General features: G+C 39.2%; 1 protein-coding gene across 3 annotated transcripts; it reads right to left on the bottom strand.

Moving 5' to 3' along the window:
- Positions 1 to 548: 548 nt before the first annotated feature.
- Positions 549 to 7,617, bottom strand: LOC137260985 (sulfotransferase 1B1-like). 3 transcript variants are annotated; one of them, XM_067798576.1, is made up of 8 exons: positions 7,451 to 7,617; positions 7,162 to 7,217; positions 6,539 to 6,714; positions 5,616 to 5,814; positions 4,959 to 5,279; positions 4,123 to 4,226; positions 3,224 to 3,386; positions 549 to 745 (listed from the first exon to the last, which is right to left on the bottom strand). In XM_067798576.1, exons 3-8 carry the CDS (start codon positions 6,569 to 6,571, stop codon positions 621 to 623), a joined length of 945 nt encoding a protein of 314 aa, XP_067654677.1. In that variant the 5' UTR covers positions 6,572 to 6,714; positions 7,162 to 7,217; positions 7,451 to 7,617; the 3' UTR covers positions 549 to 620. The 3 variants fall into 3 exon arrangements, with proteins under 3 accessions (XP_067654677.1, XP_067654678.1, XP_067654679.1); XM_067798577.1 differs by lacking the exons at positions 7,162 to 7,217; positions 7,451 to 7,617 and adding an exon at positions 6,964 to 7,103; XM_067798578.1 differs by lacking the exons at positions 6,539 to 6,714; positions 7,162 to 7,217; positions 7,451 to 7,617 and adding an exon at positions 5,981 to 6,233.
- Positions 7,618 to 19,691: the final 12,074 nt, after the last annotated feature.

Raw genomic sequence — 19,691 nt, 5'->3', positions numbered from 1 at the left:
AAGCTATTATTAAACCAATCAATACAGCGGCTCCATCCCCTAATCAAAGTTACACTCAGAAAAATCAAGAACACGAGGCGTGTGGTTTTCGATATGTGGTTGTTTGTTGTGATGGCCAAACTGACCATCTAGTCATTTATAGAGGCCCAGACGCGGCTGAGAAATTACTCCAGTGTTTACACCACGAGGAGGGAGAGATCAGGAAAAAAATCCATAACATAACACAAATGCGTATGACCCGAGCAGGTAGGATAGCCCACATCAAAAGCACGCATTGTCATGTATGTTGTAAACCTCTGAATGGTGATTCAGTGAGAAACCACTGTCACATGACAGGTGCGGCTCACAATCAGTGTAACTTAAAGCTTCGGATTAACCCTAAGCTTATTCATATCCCGGTGGTATTTGACAACTTACAAGGTTATGATTCACACGTGATTATGCAGGTAAAAGAGGTAAAAGGCAACATATCCTGTATCCCAAAACAATATGGAGAGATATATTTCCTTTTTGCTAAATTAACCCATTGAAATAAATTAAAAACAATATTCACAATTCATTTGCATTCATTATGATGTTTTGAACATTGACATTCATCATTTGTAAACGTGTTAGTGTCTTCAGTTATCATTTGGTCTGCTGTATCTCTCATAGAATCTGGACCCCGCCATCTTCTCCTCATACACACGGTAGTAGTCATCCAGCATGTCCTTCGTGAACCAATTCCTCCACTCGCCAGAAACACCTGGAATGATAACGCTGGATCTATTACCTGAGTGTTGGGTAACACATTTTAGCATCATGGGTATAGGCTTGAAGTGAGAGGGCCACAGGTTGTTTAAATGAACTACATATGAGTAAACAGACTAACTATAAAACTGAAATATATATATATATATATATATATATATATATATATATATATATATATATATACACACACACACACACACACACACATACATACACACACACACACACACACACACACATATATATATATATATATATAACTATATAACTCGCACACGCACAAGCACACTCACTTAGCTACATATACCCACCCACCGACCCATCCACAGTGATACATCAGTACCAAGACACTAAATACGAAGTGAAAGAAGTTTCACACTCAAAACATCTTGACAATATTTCATATCTTGTTCAACACGCGTAATTGTCCAAACAAAACTGTACCTATAATATGGCCAGTATGGACCCTAATCGCTGCGATGTATCTGTATCTGTACCTACATTTATTTACTTCAATACAGTGATCGAGATCGTGATGGATTGTTTGCTGATATGTCCGAACTTGACATTGCATCAGAAATGAAAGATCAAGGTGTGCTGTATGTCAAGCGCTTTTCAACCCGAAAAAACAATGAAACCATCCAAACAAATGCCTATCTGTTTTCTTTTTTATCGCCAAATGCTCCCAAATCAGTGAAGTCAGGTTACTGTAACATCCAAGTTGAAACTTGAAACCCCAACCCACTCAGGTGTTTTAAATGCCAGACATATGGACACGGTGTAACTTCCTGCACATTGTCTGTTGTGTGTGCTCACTGTGTTGAGAAGACACACACAACAGATGATTGTGACAGTGATTTTAAGAAATGCACCAACTGCTCAGGCAACCATTCATCTTCTTCGAAGCAGTGTCCAATTTGGAAAGAGCAAATGGCAATTAACAAAATAAAGTTTACCCAAAATATGTCTTTTTCTGAGGCAAAGAAACTGACGAAGAGATCTGACCTTCCAGAAAGTTATGCTACAGTAGCAAAACCATCATCTGAATCCAGCTCAAAAATAACAAAATCATCAACAGGATTGCAAACTACCTTGACTTGGGTCAGTTCCGACTCCCCACAGGTTACATACCCTACCATATCATCCCAGACAGAGGAATCACTTCCTAGTACATCAAAGTCTTCAAATTCAGGCAATTAAAAACTTATGATGTAAACATCCACGTTTAATAGAAATTATTGAACTTTATAGTGATCTTGCAACTGGCCAATACGACATCGTCCTCTGTTGGTTACCCAGCCGTGTTGGAACACTTTGGCTGACCTTCCTCCTAAAGCAGCACTCAACAAATCTGCGTCACCACTTCTTATTCCCCATACCGATTATAAAGCTACCATTAGATCTTATATCCGTGATCTGATGCAGAAGAAGTGGGACACTCAGGTAGGTATCAATAAACTACATGCAATAAAACCTTATGTTGGTTACACCTACTTGGGTTGTCGGTCCAGATATGAAGAGGTATTTATACGACGATGTCGTATTGGCCACACCATGTATATGCATGAATATATTTTGAAAGGTGAGGATCCTCCGTTCTGCATCCTTTGTCATGAAATAATCACGGTCAAGCATGTCTTGCTGACATGCTTGACTTACTGAATATTCCATCACAAGGGACAATTATTTCAAATCGAGAACTATGAAGGACATTTTAGTAACGTAAGCTCTCATTTAACTATTGCATTTTAAAAAGAATTAGATTTGTTGACTGACATCTAAATAAATAAGTATTTTATGATTGGAAGTTGAATTAGTAACTGAGATTGTTAGTGGCTGTATCCTCGAGGGGGCTTGAAGTACCGTAAAATTGTTGTCCTCCTGGGAGGGTACGTTGTCCCAAAACATTTGAGGTCAAATTTAGTCTTCCATTTTTTTAGTCGTAGTATTTCTGTCATTTCAATTTGTGGCTAATCATCCATACAGTCACCAGCAGCTGAGGGGTGGTGTAAATCCAGCTAGGGACCATGCAGGTAGCAGAAGTATCGTAAGTCCCCATTGCCTTTAGTATGGTGATCTACCTTCCGCTGTTGGTGATCTATAGCCTGTTTGTATATTGTATTGTCCGAATAGTGATATTTGTTTTAACTTTTCACGCTAGTTTTAAATCAGATTGTGATATTCTAGTACTGTCCTTCGTTGACAGGTTTTACAATATACATATATTCCTTTTCATTGTTAAATGTCCCCATCACGATATGGCTGAAATATTGCCGATGTGATGTTAAATATTAACTCACTCAAAAAGATCCCAGAAATTTATGGTGGTCATAAGTATAAAATCGTAGGTAGAATGGCCAGGTTCGTTACGAATACTACCAATCACTGGATCGCCTAATCTGATCGAGACACGATTCTGTACTTGCCACCGTAAAGCAAGAAACCAATAGAGATTTGAAAGATATTTTACCTTTCCAGAAAAACAAACTATCCCCGTCGACTTTCACAGCGTAGGCATCTTTGTCCACCCTCATCTTGGACATGTGACATTTTTCTGCGATGGACCTGCACAGATCATCATTTCTTGGGAGTCCTAAAAAGTCCGATAATTTCTGCACAGCCGCAACTGGGTCCTGTGACAAATGCATCTGTGAGTTCGGTGTGTGTGTTTACAGCGGAATGGACCAAGGTCAACACAATTACAACTCATTCAAGTCCATGTCTCCAACTCAAGAGCATCAAGGCAATATAGGCTCGTAAATATCACGTCTTGGCTGTAATATGAGTGAAACTAAACTGACACTTGTAAACGAGTAGCTTCTGTAATACTTCCTCACACAACGGATGCGAAGGAAGTTTACAGTGTGCATCTGGAATATTGTTTGTTCGTGGGAGTAATCCTGGCTCTGTACTGTTTCCCCATTTCTGAACCAGCTAGGTGTCATTGATTTTATATCAGTCAGTGTATGATTGTTACATGTTCACAAGGTAATGTGCCTTGAGCAGTTAGTCATGCTTACTCGCCACCCGTGAAGATCTCGGTTAGAAGCGATCCTCAGTAACCCCCGTCTTGTTTTAAGAGGCGACTAATAGTATCAGATGATGTGGTTGACCATGTGACCGTATCCCAGATGTCTTTTACGATGCTCATGCAATTGATCACTGAATTGTCTCGTCAAGACTCGATTAATATCAGATGAAGCTGGATTATTGTTGACTAAGGAGTTAAAGAATAAACTTACAGCAATCAAAACTATTCATACGTCAGTTTGATTCTATATCAGCTGGTAACAAATGATTAATGTCAATATGGGTAAGTCCTCTACTTGAAGAAAGATCCAGAGAATACGTGTCGTGTATGACAGATACCTTTATCGTGTCTTCGTATACTTGGAAATGAACAGGCACATCAGGATTTTCACTGAAATACGCTTCTGCATCTCTGAGGTGATCAAACATACCGTTGTTTATCACTGGAAATATACAAAATGAGATTAAAGGACAGGTGACATGGACAAACAATCCAAAAAATTACATGTTAGGGTCAGAAACAGGTATTTTACCGAAAATAATGAAAAAGGCAGCTTTGATTGGTGTAAGTATCGCCGCTAGAACAACAAAAATGTGCCACCGTTTGTGTAGCTCAGCACGTTTAAACTTTCATCAAAAGAGTTATCTCATTCCATAATCATATTCAACAAATCTAGACACACTTAACACATTAACACATATTTAACAACAATACCGAATGATTAATGTAACTCTATTCAAGAATATTTTCATTGTCTTCATTATTCTGTAACTTATGTGGACGTGTGACTGACAACCACTTGTCCTGTTTTCAAGATCATAATGGTTTGTTTCAGCAACAGACTGAGTATGTTGAAAATACAATGCCATATCAAGACATGACCAATGGTATATAACAATTTGAAGGTCGCAAGAATGTCCATGAAGCGTCGTTTACCGGACAGTCTCGTTGCCAATACAACTGTCCGGATTATTACATGTCTGTATAAACAAAACACTAATATGAATAGAGGCAACAATTATATATTTGCTTCACCAGGAATACAGCTACACGATGTTCTTTGTGAACAAACCGACTCTGGACCAGACACTCAAGTGACCATTAGATACGATGTCAGAGCATGTGTTTCTGAATCACTATCACATAATGACGATACTGTCAAGGTAATGGTTACCTCTTTGTTCAAGGAACAACTGCAGAAAGTCCTCAAACGTCCCAAGGTATACAGTGTTCAAATGGTGTCGATTGTAGTGAATTTTGTACAGAGAAACTGCTACATCTTTAGGATCCCTCACTGTAAAGACCACCCGACACTTCTTTTCCTTCAGATCAAGCGGTGCTTGAGACATGAAGAAGTGGCAGGTCAGAACCCGAGGTGGTGGCATTTTATTTAGTTCCTCGGTGGGTATCAGTTCTAGATGGTCTTTAAACCTTGGGATAGTTTCTGCTTTGCCTTGCAGCAGCATGTTAGTCATCTCCCACGTCCAGTGATTGCCTGAAGATGGCAGCATGTACATTTCAGTGGCGACTACACTTTGATATCCTCATAAACAGACTAAATGGTGAGACTACAGGGCTTGCTTTGCCTGTATTGATCTCAGCTTCTCTGCGGCATACTGAATATTTTTATCACTATGCGACTTTATCATTTACTCTCTGAATAGAAGAACAATATCATCAGTGAGTTGCACTCTTTATGCTTTTGCACCACGAATATGTTTGCAAGTTTGCTTTTTGTGACAATGCCAGTAAGAAAGATAACATCTCGAACTTCAGGAAGTCCACCACTTTCATAAAGCTTGGGCGTTATTTTCTTTGTATATACTCTTACCTGTCCTGAGATAGCCAGGGAGATAAATGTCATCCCGTCTAAGCTCTAAGGTTCGGATTCCCTTTAAGCAGCTAACAGGAAAGTAGTTGCTAGTTCGCAGTCCTTCAAACATCTGGTACATGACTGACTGCCCCTGTCGGTCCTTCTCATGGACTACCGTCTGACCAGTGAGATCTGCCAGCAAGACTTTGCCTTCCATCTAAACAGACATGGACTCCGGTTCATTTAATAGCCTTATATCAACTTTCAGGAAGAAAGGTCGAGCGCTTCTATTCCTAAAGGTAGGACAGACAAGTAAATATATAATAGTACTACAGCATCAAATCAACATCAGTTGATAAAACAGTAAGGTAAACATCACTTACTGTTCACTGCCACATGGGTACAATGTGTGAAGCCCATTTTCTGGTGTCCCCCGCCGTGATATTGCTGGAATATTGCTAAAAGCGGCGTAAAACTACACTCACCCACTCACTACTATTCATTGTACAGCTGCAACAAGAGTAAAAAATCAACATATGAAACAGTGTTTCAGAGAGGAAGAGAGTGAGTGAGCATGGTTTTACGTCGCCTTTAACAATATTCCAACAATATCACCAGAAATGTGTTCCACACGCTGTACCCATTTGTGAATTGGAACACGGGGCGTGACGAGTGGACGCTTTAACCATAAGGCTACCACAAGACTACTCTGACGCCCCATATGAAGGCATTATCATTTGCACAAGTGGACATGAGTCGATTTGACGCTGTCGACCTTTATCTGTGTTGTATGACATAGATAAATAGAAGTTCAATATCGTTGTCGGGGAAAGCCGCGAGTAACTTCAAGAGATACAAATAGTAAATCTAAATACTTAAAACGTATGTTTTCTATCGTTCTGCTGTTATGGCATAAACTGCTACAAAGTTACATAGCTTACCGTGTATAAACCCTTTGTTTGTTTCCCGTCCATCTTGGTGTGAGCTTGATAAACACTGTTATTATAGGCTGGGCTGTGTCGCCGTGACCCTCTTCACAGCGCTGTCCCTCTACACAGCGGTGTCCCTCTACACAGCGCTATCTAGCTATAATGCTGTGTGCTGTGTTCTCTCTGTTCTGAATGATCATAAGATTTAAATTATGTTAAATTAAATTATCAATTTATGTGTAGCTGCAAAGGCAGGTAAGGTTTAGTATAACAGTTACAAAAAGACAATATAAACGTGTATATATATTTGTATTCTGAAGAGCATTGTATGACTAAACTAAGTATGCTTCTGAATAGTGAGGGCGCCCGTGAACGGCCACCTCCTCGTGGTGGGTGCTGGGTAACGCCAAGAGCCGTTTGACCCTGCTGATACTGACCACAGACCGTCTGCATCGATTGAGTATTGGCCCCGTTTCGTTGTGACTGAGACTCCTGACAAGAAGACACTGTTAAAGCTTAATCCTTTTGCTGTATCCAAAGGTATTCAAGGTATTGCTGGGGATGTTAAAAACATTACACACTTACGTTCGGGTGCGCTGTTAGTTGAATGCGGTAAAAAGCAAAAGTCAACAAACCTGATGAACATTAAATCTTTCGTGGTCATTCCGGTCACGGTGTCTGCTCACAAAACCTTGAACACAAGTAAAGGCATCGTTAGAGATTGTGATCGATTGTTTGATGATATATCGGACCTTGATATAGTATCAGAAATGAAGGATCAAGGCATGCTTTATGTCAAGCGCTTTTCAACTCGGAAAAACAACGAAAGCATAAAAACAAATACGTATCTGTTTTCTTTCTCATTTCCAAATCCTCCCAAAATCAGTGAATTCAGGCTACTGTAACATTCAAGTTGACACCTACATCCCCACCCCGCTCAGGTCTTTTAAATGCCAGAAATATGGACACGGTGTAATGCCGAATTGTTGTGTTGCCGTCAATTGTTCCTTGGGGTCGGGTGACGGTGTCACTATGCACAGATTTCCGCCGGACCCCGTAGTTAGTGCTTAAATTGGTTGTTAGTGTGTGTGAAGCGAGCGCTGTGGAAGCCTGTGGTATATAGGGATGGTTCGCCCCCTAGGGGTAGAAAATGGAGTTCAAGTTTCATCGAGTTTATAAAATCAAGACTGCTTACTACACATTGCTGACCAAAAGGATTTTGCGTGGATATAACGCTTTCTTCCTCGGAAACGAGGTTGTGGTCGAAGTTACAATATTATCGTAAGTAATATCATATTGACCCATTATACTGACCGCTTCAAAGAGTGGAATTGTTATGTTATAAGCAATTTCATGTAAAATCCTAATGTCCATCAATAAAATACATATTTTACTACCAGTGAAAAGTAATTTTGATTTTGTAAGTCCGTTGAAACAAACTTAAATAGCATTCATCCTCAGACAGGGTGCCGCCATTTTTATATAAAATCGTGAAGTAACGGGGTAAAGTCCGTTAGAATTATTGAGATTATGATTTGTTCTCATCAAGTTAGAAAATCAAAACTACTCTTTCCTAGTCGTTAAATATGCATTTGAATCATGGCCAAAAGGATTTTGCATGACACAACTTTTAACATAAGTACTTCTTCTAAGGAAGCAAGGTGGGGGTCGAAGTGACATTTATATTGCAAGAAATATTATATTGCCCTCCACCTCGCTTCCAATTCGTGAAATTGTTATGTTATAAGCAATGTCATGCAAAATCCTGTTGTCCATACATATTTTACTACCAGTAGAAAGTAATTTTGCTTTTGTAAGTCGGTGAAAACAAATCTAAATAGCATTCATCCTAAGACCGGGCGCCGCCATTTTTGAAAATCGTGAAGTCAAATCCATTTGAATTAATGAGATTATGGTTTGTTTTCATCAAGTTGGAAAATTAAAACTACTTTCTACTAGTAGTTAAATATGTGTTTGAATGCATGACACTTACTTGGTTTGTAACGTTCACTCACCAGTATGTAGACACTTGTCAATATACGTCTTTATACTTGGTCTCATAAACCTAATTACTTTATAATCATACTTGTGTTTGAAACTTAATAAAAAAGCGATCTGCGAATGTATAACAGGAATGTAACATGTAAACATTTTATAGTTTGCCTATATGAATCATATATAATTCGCACGCACGCCATAGTGTATGTCGTCTGCATCATTACACTTCAGGACGAAAACAATGATTCCGTTGAAAGCTACGACAACTTAATAAAAACAAAAATGCAAATATTAAAATTAAAGTTAGAGGAGCAATGTCAGTCTATTACCCTCTTCGAGGAATGTATCCATCAATATCCACAAAAACGAGTGATATATGATTCATCTGCAGATTTCCCAAGTGATGTGTCTTTTAACAGTCTAATATACGAAAACGTGATGTATCGTTTCAGGTTTTTCACATTGCTGTATAGTGTCACTGGTCACCCAAGATAGCACATGGCAACTAATTGCACACATTCTTTTTAAAAGGTTATTTAGTTAGCCAATAATGAGCAATCAATCAATGTATTGGCGGTAAATCCTTTGAAAGAAGGGTGTTGTTTTACATAGCCACAGACACGACAGAGTGTATTCAGTATAGATTAGTAAATGTACATAAATAAACACTACCTTTTGACAATACCCCCATTTAAATCTGCATAAAACTAATTAATCAAATAGTGTGTTATTGGTTAATCCTTTGATCGATCCAGACACAAGAAATGCCAAATGGGGGCCTTTGTCGGGTAATCAAAGTGGCGTTACCACTAATTATACCTGTTATAAATTCATTAACTGAGCATCAAGTGAATGATGACAAATAACGTGTAGGTTTATACCACCTAACGCGGATTACAACCTAGCGACACCAAGTGATTTTGACAGAATCGTCTATGAAAACAAGGGTTGTAACTCGAAAACTAGGCAAAGCAGGAGACAAAAACTAAATGATAGTAGATTGTGAGAACATATAGCTTTCACTTCTCACAACAGCTTTCGCGATTTCAGGTTTGTACAAACCTGTAAACTAAATAGTTTAACCCCCTAATGTAGATGAATACTGCACAGACCCTCATAATTCCTACAATTACGTCACGGAGACACGCCGCTCTGATTGGTTGAAATTTCGTTTGCGGCTGAGAATTGTGCACTGTTGAGAAAAAGGTCGATTTGAGTTAATTAAAGGTCGAAATGGGTAGTTTTAATGACGGGGTTTCATTTATAGCGATGTCAGCAAGTGCTTTTCTATTTGTATCATACTAAAGTATATGTGATCTTTAATTATTGCATTTTAAAAGAATTGGATTTGTTGACTGACATGTAAATAAATAAGTATTTTATGATTGGAAGTTGAATCAGTAACTGAGATAGTTAGTGGCTGTATCCTCAAGGGGGGTTGAAGTACCGTAAAATTATTGTCCTCATGAGAGGGTACGTAAGTCCCAAAACGTTTGAAGTCAAATTTTAGTCGTAGTATTTCTGTCATTTTAATTTGTGGCTAATCTTGCATACAATCACCAGCAGCTGAGGGGATGGTGAAAATCCAGCTAGGGACCATGCAGGTAGCAGAAGTACTGTAAGTCTCCATGGTCCCTAGTATGGTGATCTACCTTCAGCTGTTGGTGATCTATAGCCTGTTTTTGTATTGTATTGTCTGTATAGTGATATTAGTTTTAACTTTTCACGCTAGTTGTAATTCTTCTTGTGATAATCTAGTTGTTTTGTTTGACAGTTCTTTTTACCATATACAATAACTCCTTTTTCAAGAATGTTCTCGTCACGATATGGCTGTACTATTGCCGATGTGACGTTAAATATTAACTCACTCCCTCATTTGAATTCTTCTTTAAACATTCAATTGTAAATAACCAGCATGCTGTATCAATGTTTTTCGACCTTGAAAAAGCTTATGATACAACATGAAAGTATGGTATCGCAAGAGATTTATATGATTTTGGTTTGAGAGGCCGTTTGCCTCATTTTATATCCCAGGTTTTAGCAGATAGGCAATTTCAAGTTCGTGTTGGATCAGCCCTGTGTGACCTTTATAATCAGGATCAGGGGGTTCCACAAGGGAGCATTTTGTCTGTTACTTTATTTAGCATAAAAATCAATGCTCTCTCAAAAGTCTTAACTGACCCAATAGATGAGTCATTATTTGTGGATGATTTTAACGTTTCATGTTGTTGTAAAAAATGCATACCATCGAGAGACAATTACAGATGTGTTTGAATGAAATTAATAAATGGTCACTTGAGAATGGCGTTAGATTTTCACAGATTAAGACCAAATGTACACATTTTTGTCGGAAAAATAGGCCTCACAAAGATCCCGAACTGTTTTTAGATGGCTCTCCAATTAACGTTGTAAAGGAAGCCAAGTTTCTGGGACTCATTTTCGACAAACATTTGACCTTTCTTCCACATATTAAGCATTTGAAAACCAAATGTCTGAAAGTGGGGAGGGGATCAAAGTATCCTCCTTCATTTGTACAGATCCCCCATCCGGTCAAACCTTGATTATGGTTCCATCGTATGTGGTGGGGCCTGCAAAAGCAACCTAAAACTTTTAGATCCGGTTTATCACCAAGGTCTGAGACTTTGTCTTGGATCTTTCTGAACATCTCCCATTGACAGACTCTATGTTGAGGCCGATGAGCCATCTTTAAAACTTCGTCGTATCAAATTGTCTTTACAATATGTCACAAGGTTTTATTCTAATGAATCCAATCCTGCTCAGAACTGCGTTTTTAATACTCTTTATGGGGATTGGTATAATAAGAAACCTTCACTTGTCCCACCTCTTGGGATCGAATCCAACAATTCATTTCTGTTGGTAACACTGGGTTGAAGAATATTTCTCCGTCCCGGCTTTTTTCTTCTCCGCCCTGGCAATTGGTGAGGGCACAAGTTGACCTAACACTGACAAAGTTAAAAAAAACCCCAGATACTAATGATTTACAATATAAACAAGGATTCATTCAATTAAAACATAAATGTAATACATATAAATGCTTATTTACAGATGGGTCCAATGATGGTGGCGCAGTAGCTTGTACCACTGTCATTGGATCCAGAACAATCTCTTCTAGAATACCTGATGATAGCTCTGTTTTGACAGCAGAAGCAAACGCAATACTAACAGCTGTTAAATATATTGAAAGACATCCTAAATATAAACGGTATATAATCTTTTCTGACTCTCTTTCTTGCCTCCAGCCTATTGAAAACGTATCGTTTAAACATTCACTTTTAATAGAAATTATGGAGTTATACAATGATCTTGCTACTGGCCAATGCGGCATCGTCCTTTGTTGGTCACCCAGCCTCGTTGGCATTTCTGGGTACACAATGGCCGATCTTCCTGCCAAGGCAGCACTGTCTGTGACACCACTTCTTATTCCATACTCAGACTGTAAAGCTCCAATTAGATCCTACATCCGTGATCTGATGCAGAAGAAGTGGGACACCCAATAAATTACATGCAATAAAACCCTATATTGGTTACACCTACTTGGGTTGTCAGTCCAGATTTGAGGAGGTCGTTATGCGACGATGTCGCATTGGCCATACTAGATACACTCACGAATATATACTTAAAGGTGAGGATCCGCCGTTTTGTATCCCTTGTGATGAAGGAATCACAGTCAAGCATGTCTTGCTCGACGGTATTGATTTTGCCATCACAAGGGAGAAATATTTTAATGTCAAAACAATGAAGGATCTTTTTAATGTTAATTATCATTTAATTATTGAATTTGTAAAGGAAATTGAATTATTACATAAATTTTGAATAATGTGTTTTGTAAATAGAAAGCTGATATTTTACCCGTGGTGGTATGAATTGTCAGCTGCGATTGTTAGTGGCTGTACCCTCAAAGGGCGTTAAAGTAGCGTAAAATTATAGTCGGTACGTAAGTCCCAAAACTTTTGAAGTCAAATTTTAAAAGGGCAATTTTTTAAACGTAGTATTTTTGTCATTTTAAATTTCGGCTACCTTTTAATACAATCACCAAAGACTGAGGGGATGGTGTAAATCCAGCTAGGTTCCATGCAGGTAGCAAAAGTAATGTAAGTCCCCTTGGTCCCTAGTATGGTGATCTACCTTCAGTTGTTGGTGATCTATAGCCTATGTTTATATTATGTATTGTCCAAATTGTGCTGTTAGTTTTAACTTCATATGCTAGTTTTAAATTCGAATTGTGATACTCTAGGTATTTTACCGTCCTTTGACGACGGGTTTTATAATATATACATATTCTTTATACTCATGATTGTTCTCGTCACGATATGGCTGAGATATTCCCGATGTGACGTTAAATTATAACTCACTCACTCACTCACTCACTCATGAACTTTGAATATGAGAAGTGAAAACGTGAATATGAACTGCAAATCTGAGGAACATGAACATGAATTATGAGAATGAGAACAGACATGAGATTTGGAATGAAGGAGAAGACGTGGACTGCGATTCATTTAATGGCCTCATAGCAATTCTTCAAAGAAAGTTCTGTTTATAAAAACTGACAAACACATTTACTTTTGTCAAATCGACGAAAACTTATATGAGCAATTGTCTTTGTCATTTGTGTCATATATACCCCTAGAGTACAAAGTATGATTATTTTGTCAGACATATTACTACACCAGCAAATCAACATCAAATGGATGTCAGTAAAACGGTAAGTTTAATATCAGGTGACACAGCTTCATTAGTCGAACAATGGCAACTTGTCGGTATATTGTATATTGGAGAATGCATTCGGATATTGCGCTAAATGTCACTGTTGTTTGTGTCAGCTAGCTTTGCCTTTACTCATAATCACTGTTTTTGGGTCTTTTTTAAAAATAATTGCTTTCTGGTCGGTCCTCTGTGATTGATTGTATATACATGTGCTGTATAATAGAGAAGAAATTGCCGTCCACCGACTCGTCTTTTATATCCCCAAGCAGATCAGTGCTTACTGATCAGGGATAATTGTGACTATTTACATCAGTCGCCTTTAGACGATCCCTTTAGGTTTTAAATGTTTGCTCCGAAACATAAAAATGAATTGCAACTAACTGTTTTATCCATGAACAAACATGCGGTTAATTCCAGTTTAACGAAGTTTTGATTTGCTACAAGTGAAATATACGAGAGTTTTCATTGAAGTAAGTTCCTACAAATGGGCAGTCCCTTTCAGAGTACACGTCATACTATACCGGCGGCATTGACTAACCTTATCCTACCGTGTACGTGCAAATGCATTCGTTTTTTGCTATTAATGGCATTAAGTGCATTCATGCATCCTCAGTAAATCAGTGTCGACAGCAGGTTTCTGCTTTCATGTAACACGAGATGCACATGTTTGTACAAACACAGTGTGCACATAAATGGGTTAGAAGAAGGGTAGATATTAAGTTACATGTTTTTCCCTGCTTTATTTTCAGGTCCTGTCCTTGGTCGTGTGAAGGTCGCATGAAGATGAAATACCCCGTCCCAGTCTGTGTCCTTGACAAAGATTCCTATTCATACATGGCTGTCAAAGCGGAAAGGTGGACAGCAAAAACGTTTTCCTGTTTCTTTGGAAATTACTCTGCTCTCTTTCACAACAATGTCAGCCTGTTTTATGTTCTTGTTGTAAGACGCCAGTCTATATTCTTTCATTGTTTACCGCCGCACGCAACGATATTCTTCTCTTCACGAACACCTGCTGTCATCACTATTCACAGTGATTCATAAACACCTGCCCCGTCATCCTATCGCATGGTGACAATCACTGGATTGTCTGGATGAGACTCAGTTTACAAACAACATCATACATTTCTAATACTGCTGAAGCAAATACACTGATGATGCGGTCACATCTGTACATCGGCTCTGCCTTTACCAGAGATTTCTTGTGATTATCGACAAGTTTCTTCTTCTTCATATATTTATTTTAAGAAAACCATTTTAAAGCAACTTAAAGCAGGTAACGGTCATATATAAGTCGTATAAAGGCATATGCGAAAAGATCCGTTTGCTTGGGGTGATTCTGTGGTCTGTCAACTTCATATAGTTTTGCTAGCATCTACCTTAAAATATAAACACTATGACTCTTCTCAGCTTTAAATCACACCTAAGAGATTCTTTTCACTGTGGAAAACCCTTTAAGAGTGACGGACCCTACATACACCCATGTGAAGCCAATGGGAGGCTAGCGTCAGTTTGGTCAAATAGATACCGACAAGCGGGACCGGAGGTGTTACAACCTTTATAACAATGGCGGAGGAGTCCCGACCAATAAGGCTAACCGTGAGTACCGCTGGTATGTTAACATATGCTAGAAATTATACGTGCAGGTGATATCGGCGGTTACGGGGTGTATCCTCACTGCGTCATTCCTAAAAGATTCATCAGTGACGATGGTTTAGAATGAATGTCTTGGGTTCAATTCCCCACATGGGCACAATGTGTGAAGCCCGTTACCGATTGGTCCATTGTTGAATTATTGCTATAAGCAGCGAAAAACCATATTCAGTCACTCACCTTTTAGTACTGTGCTATAAAGACAAAGCGCACAATGAGTGAAACCCGTTTCTAAGGATATTGCAGGAACTATTGCCCAAAAGATGTAAATCCACCTTCACTCACTAACTCACTCAATGGACACACGAAATTTCATATAAATATATATGTCTGAAGCTTAGTTGTTTATATCCGATTCCTCGTTTTTTATATTATAGTCAAGGACATTCGTTGACATTACATCCTTATTATCGCTAGTTTAAGGGAATCCAGAATCCTATTATACAGATAAGGCTTTGATATTTTAAGGGCAGTCGGAAATCTTTCCGTTTTCTTCTTTGTTTGTTTGTTTCATGTCGTGGTCAGGAACACGCCAGCTATGCAAGAGTGATCTAACTAATCTAGTCTGGACCAGACACAGCGTATCCATCGATGCAATTGGGATACGGTGGCATGCGTCATCACGACCCCGATAGCTGCTGAAGATGAAGTCGGACCCGGATCTTCACGGTTTCTACAAGCAAGAGTGAAATAATACATCACAGAACAGACTTATATACATGCACAGGGTTAAAGCAATAACAACGTTAACATATATCAATGGGATTAACAACACCAACAACAACAACTGTGGAAAGTGGTAATGATGTGACAGTAAGAGGAAGCCAATTCTAACTGAAGCCGAAACAAAGTGTACATGGCTGATAACATCAGTTAGCAGTGACAGCTGGAGCGCTCTAATCTGTTATTTTTATCCGTTCCTGTGCTGACAAGCGAAATATGTAACTATGCTCCATAAACTAGTGAGCAGATGTTGTCAAATGATATTGCAAAATACAAGAATTTATGATAAGCTTGTAGATGGAATACTGCTGAGAGTGGCTGTAAATAACAAACATACATGCGTTAATGATGGATTTTCCACTTAAATGGCTCAATATCATTTAGTCTGGCATATATATATATTCAGTTTATGAAATATGAGCTGAGAAGCGAAATATGTAACTATTTTCTATAAACTAGTGGAACAGATGTTGTTAAATGATATTGCAAACTACAAGAATTTATGATAAGCTTGTAGATAGAATACTGCTGACAGTGGCTGTAAATAACAAACATACAAGAGTTAATGAAAAGGCTTCCTCTTCTGCCATCGACATGATACGATACTGACCAAGACAGTGTGCACGAAGACTTATATCACTGGTTTGTTACTAGTTGACAGGATACTCCTCGTTCTCTTGAAGACATAATATTAATAATGTGATGTCATATAATGCCCTAATCTCCATGCAAGCATGCTCCAAGTGCTAACACACTGATCAGCATTATTACCCCGGATAACCCAAGCTGCCTATTAGGCGCTGGAAGGTTATAGCCACTTGACTTTACACATTTTCTGCTGGGTGAACAGAGGCGATTTTGAACAAAATCACTTGCCCAAGGTGAGACCACATGTTTCACATGTGCTTCATAGTGGGACAGGACCGGCGTCCTAGAAACTCTCAGGAGTCAAACTGCCAAACAGGGCCACCCATCCTAGGACCGTCCGTGCTCGCTGGTGCTTAACTTCAACTGATTTGTGACCTGAGCACTACGCACAGGATCCCTAGCCACTCTCCTGATATGGAAACTAGACACTGGAAACTAGACACTGGAAACTAGACACTGAAAATTAGACACTGAAAATAGCACCATCATATCTCATCTACAGCAGTAATATCGCAGGACCATTTTCTGGTCACAATTAAAACAAAGCAAAGCTAAGGAAAGAAGACGAAAGTAAACACAATAACCTGAGGATCGGTTTCTAAAGGAGGCCTTAGTGCTAAGGCGATCGTAAGCATGCTGCCTAAACATGAAAGAAGAAATAAAAGTGATCAACAGCATGAACATCGATCTACGCAATTGGGATACGTGTCAGCGAACTTGCCCGTTACTCGCCTCTTGTGACAATCATGGGTTACTGAAGATCAGTTCTAATCAGGATGTCCATGAGTTTGGAAGTCAAGAACATTTATCTTCCAACATCCTCCTTACAACGGATAACCATCAGAGCGAAGCGTCAGATCACCTTGACATTAAGCAGTAAGCTATACTACAGGAATGTGCTTAATGGTTTGGTTGATTTCATGTTAGTATTATGTTTCCACATTACTGATGCTCAGACAGGCGTGATATGGTGACATGGATTACATATAACGACATACCCGCAGCATCGGATGCCTGATACCAGTCTGTCTCATATACCGTGGCTAACTATTTATTTACCCGTATACTCAGATAATATACCACGAGTGACACAAGTCATGAGTATAACTGATGTCTGTGACCTTGGTGACTGGTCATCTTTTGGCGCAAATCAGGAGAGTGCCTGGGTACTCCCCTCTACCCGAGAGCAAAGCAATTCTGACACTGTGGATAATTCATGAAGATCGGAAGGCTGCAGTGTTAGGGAGTCTCTAAGTTCCTCTTTCGTCGATTCGAATAGGCAGAGGCACCCGTGGCGAGCCACCTCCTCGTGGTGGGTGCTGGGTAACGCCAAGAGCTCGCCGACACCCCCGTTGTGGACCCGGGGTGATACTTGGTCCACCAAGCCGTTTGCCGTGGGTTGCGGCCCTGTGTCGGTGGAGAACGGGAGTCTGAGGGTTGAGGGCACTAGGGGCCTGTGACCGCGTTCCCTTTGCTCAACACACCCCTTCGACCCTGACTTCACCTAGACGGGTGGTTGAATGGGCCCGGTTCAACCAATCGGCTGGTCACGCCAAGCCCTGACCATTACTACATGTAATGTTGCAAAAAATTGGATATTATATTATTTGATATATATTATTAGGTCTTGGCCGATTTTTTGACTTTCTGAATTTCAATTTTACGGATTCATTTTTTTGCCTAGAGTCGTATGCCCAGAAGGCGGTGGTTCATGGGCCAATCTGGTGGAATTATTAATGTTTTAAGTCTTCTGCTGGAGTATGTCATCCGGGTGTCCTTGGTGCTGTAAGCTGGAGGCCTGCGTGCTTTAGCATTGTCCTTGTGATACTCCGTGGTGGGTAGGGAGCTCGGATGATGAACCAAATTAAATTAACCATGGCTTATGAAATTCCACCCCCAAAAAGCAAAACGTTTACTTGAAACTGACCCTGATGATACTGAGGCAAAAATAAACTGGTGAAGAGATCTGACCTTACAGAAAGTTATGCTACAGTAGCAAACACACCACATGTGTACAGCTCTAAAATAACAAAGTCATCCACAAGCTGTCAAACTACCTTGACATGGGTAAACTGCGACTCTCCACAGCTTTTGTACCCTGCTATGTCAGCTCAGACTGAGGAATCACTTCCTAGTACACCAAAGTCTTCTTCTGATCACAAATCATAATCATCATCTCAGTCACACTCAAAGTCTCAATCGATAGCTGATAGTCAACAAACGGTGAAAAGTAAACCAAAGCCAAAGCTTGATGCTTCAAAACAACAAAGTGGCAGAGCTCCTAAAGGGTCACAAAACAAAATTCAGTTGCTCAATAAATATGGGTCTCTTGAAGACATGGACGTTTCTCAAAACGTCCATTCTAGGGCACATAGCTTGTCGCCCTCCAAAAGAGTGCAGGGCAGATCCCCAATAAATCCACCCAAAAGACAGTTTATTCCAATAATATTGTACAGTGGAACTGTATAGGATTGAGGACTAATTTACATGAATTACAGTTATTAGTCCAAGATTTTACACCTACAGCGATAGGTCTCCAAGGGAGACGTTTGCTAAAACCGATCTTCAAGCTCTATATGACCAACTCCCGAAGCCTTGTATGGTAATGGGAGATTTAAATGGCCACAACCTACTCTGTGGTAGTGTAACTACAAACACTAAAGGTAAATTGTTGGAGGACTTTTGTTCTGACAATGATTTATGTATTTATAATGATGGTTCCAACACATATTTACAGTCTGGTACAGGGACGTATTCTGCTCTTGACTTGTCACTCACAAATTCAGAAGTACTTAATGAATTCGAATGGTCAGTCCACGATGACCTCTGTGGAAGTAACCATTTTCCTACTATATTAAAATATGTAACTCCATCTGATGTTCCTGCATCATCAAGGCGGAATTTTCAAAAGGCTAACTGGGCTTTATATGAAACAATGTGTGCGGGAAAACTTAAACCTGAAAGTTTTATTGACGTTCCTGATGCTATTAAATGTTTTCCTGAGGAACTGAATTCCATAGCTGATGCGTGCATTTCAAATTCCTCTGCAGCTCCACATATTCCAAAATTATGGTTCAGTGATGAAGGCAAGGAAAAAAGCAGAAAATTGTTTCCGTCGCCATCCTATGGTGTATAATTTAAATTAATTTAAAATTTTAAATGCTAAAGCACGGCGTACTTTTAAACCGAATAAACGCCAATCTTGGCAAAATTATGTATCCAAGATAAATTCGAGGACACCCATGTCCAAGGTATGGAACATGGTCCAGAAAATTAAAGGTAAGGGTACTAAATCTACTGCCCATCCTGTTAAACATGGAGATCAATTACTTACTGATAAATAATATAATAGAGATATTGCAAATAAACTGGGCGAAACTGTCGCTAAACATTCTTCCTCTTCTAATTATATACCTAA

Source organism: Haliotis asinina, chromosome 14 (assembly GCF_037392515.1).
Source record: "Haliotis asinina isolate JCU_RB_2024 chromosome 14, JCU_Hal_asi_v2, whole genome shotgun sequence".
NCBI classification, from domain to species: Eukaryota; Metazoa; Mollusca; class Gastropoda; order Lepetellida; family Haliotidae; genus Haliotis; species Haliotis asinina.
Note: the sequence above shows the minus strand (reverse complement) of the source record. Positions and strands in the feature narration are given on the sequence as shown.

Coding starts and splice junctions, on each gene's coding strand:
- LOC137260985 (XM_067798576.1), bottom strand. CDS start 6,571: ATGGACGGGAAACAAACAAAGGGTTTATACACG. Junction 5,815..6,538: donor AAACAAAGGGTTTATACACG/GTAAGCTATGTA, acceptor ATGTCTGTTTAG/ATGGAAGGCAAAGTCTTGCT. Junction 5,280..5,615: donor CCCTGGCTATCTCAGGACAG/GTAAGAGTATAT, acceptor TGCCATCTTCAG/GCAATCACTGGACGTGGGAG.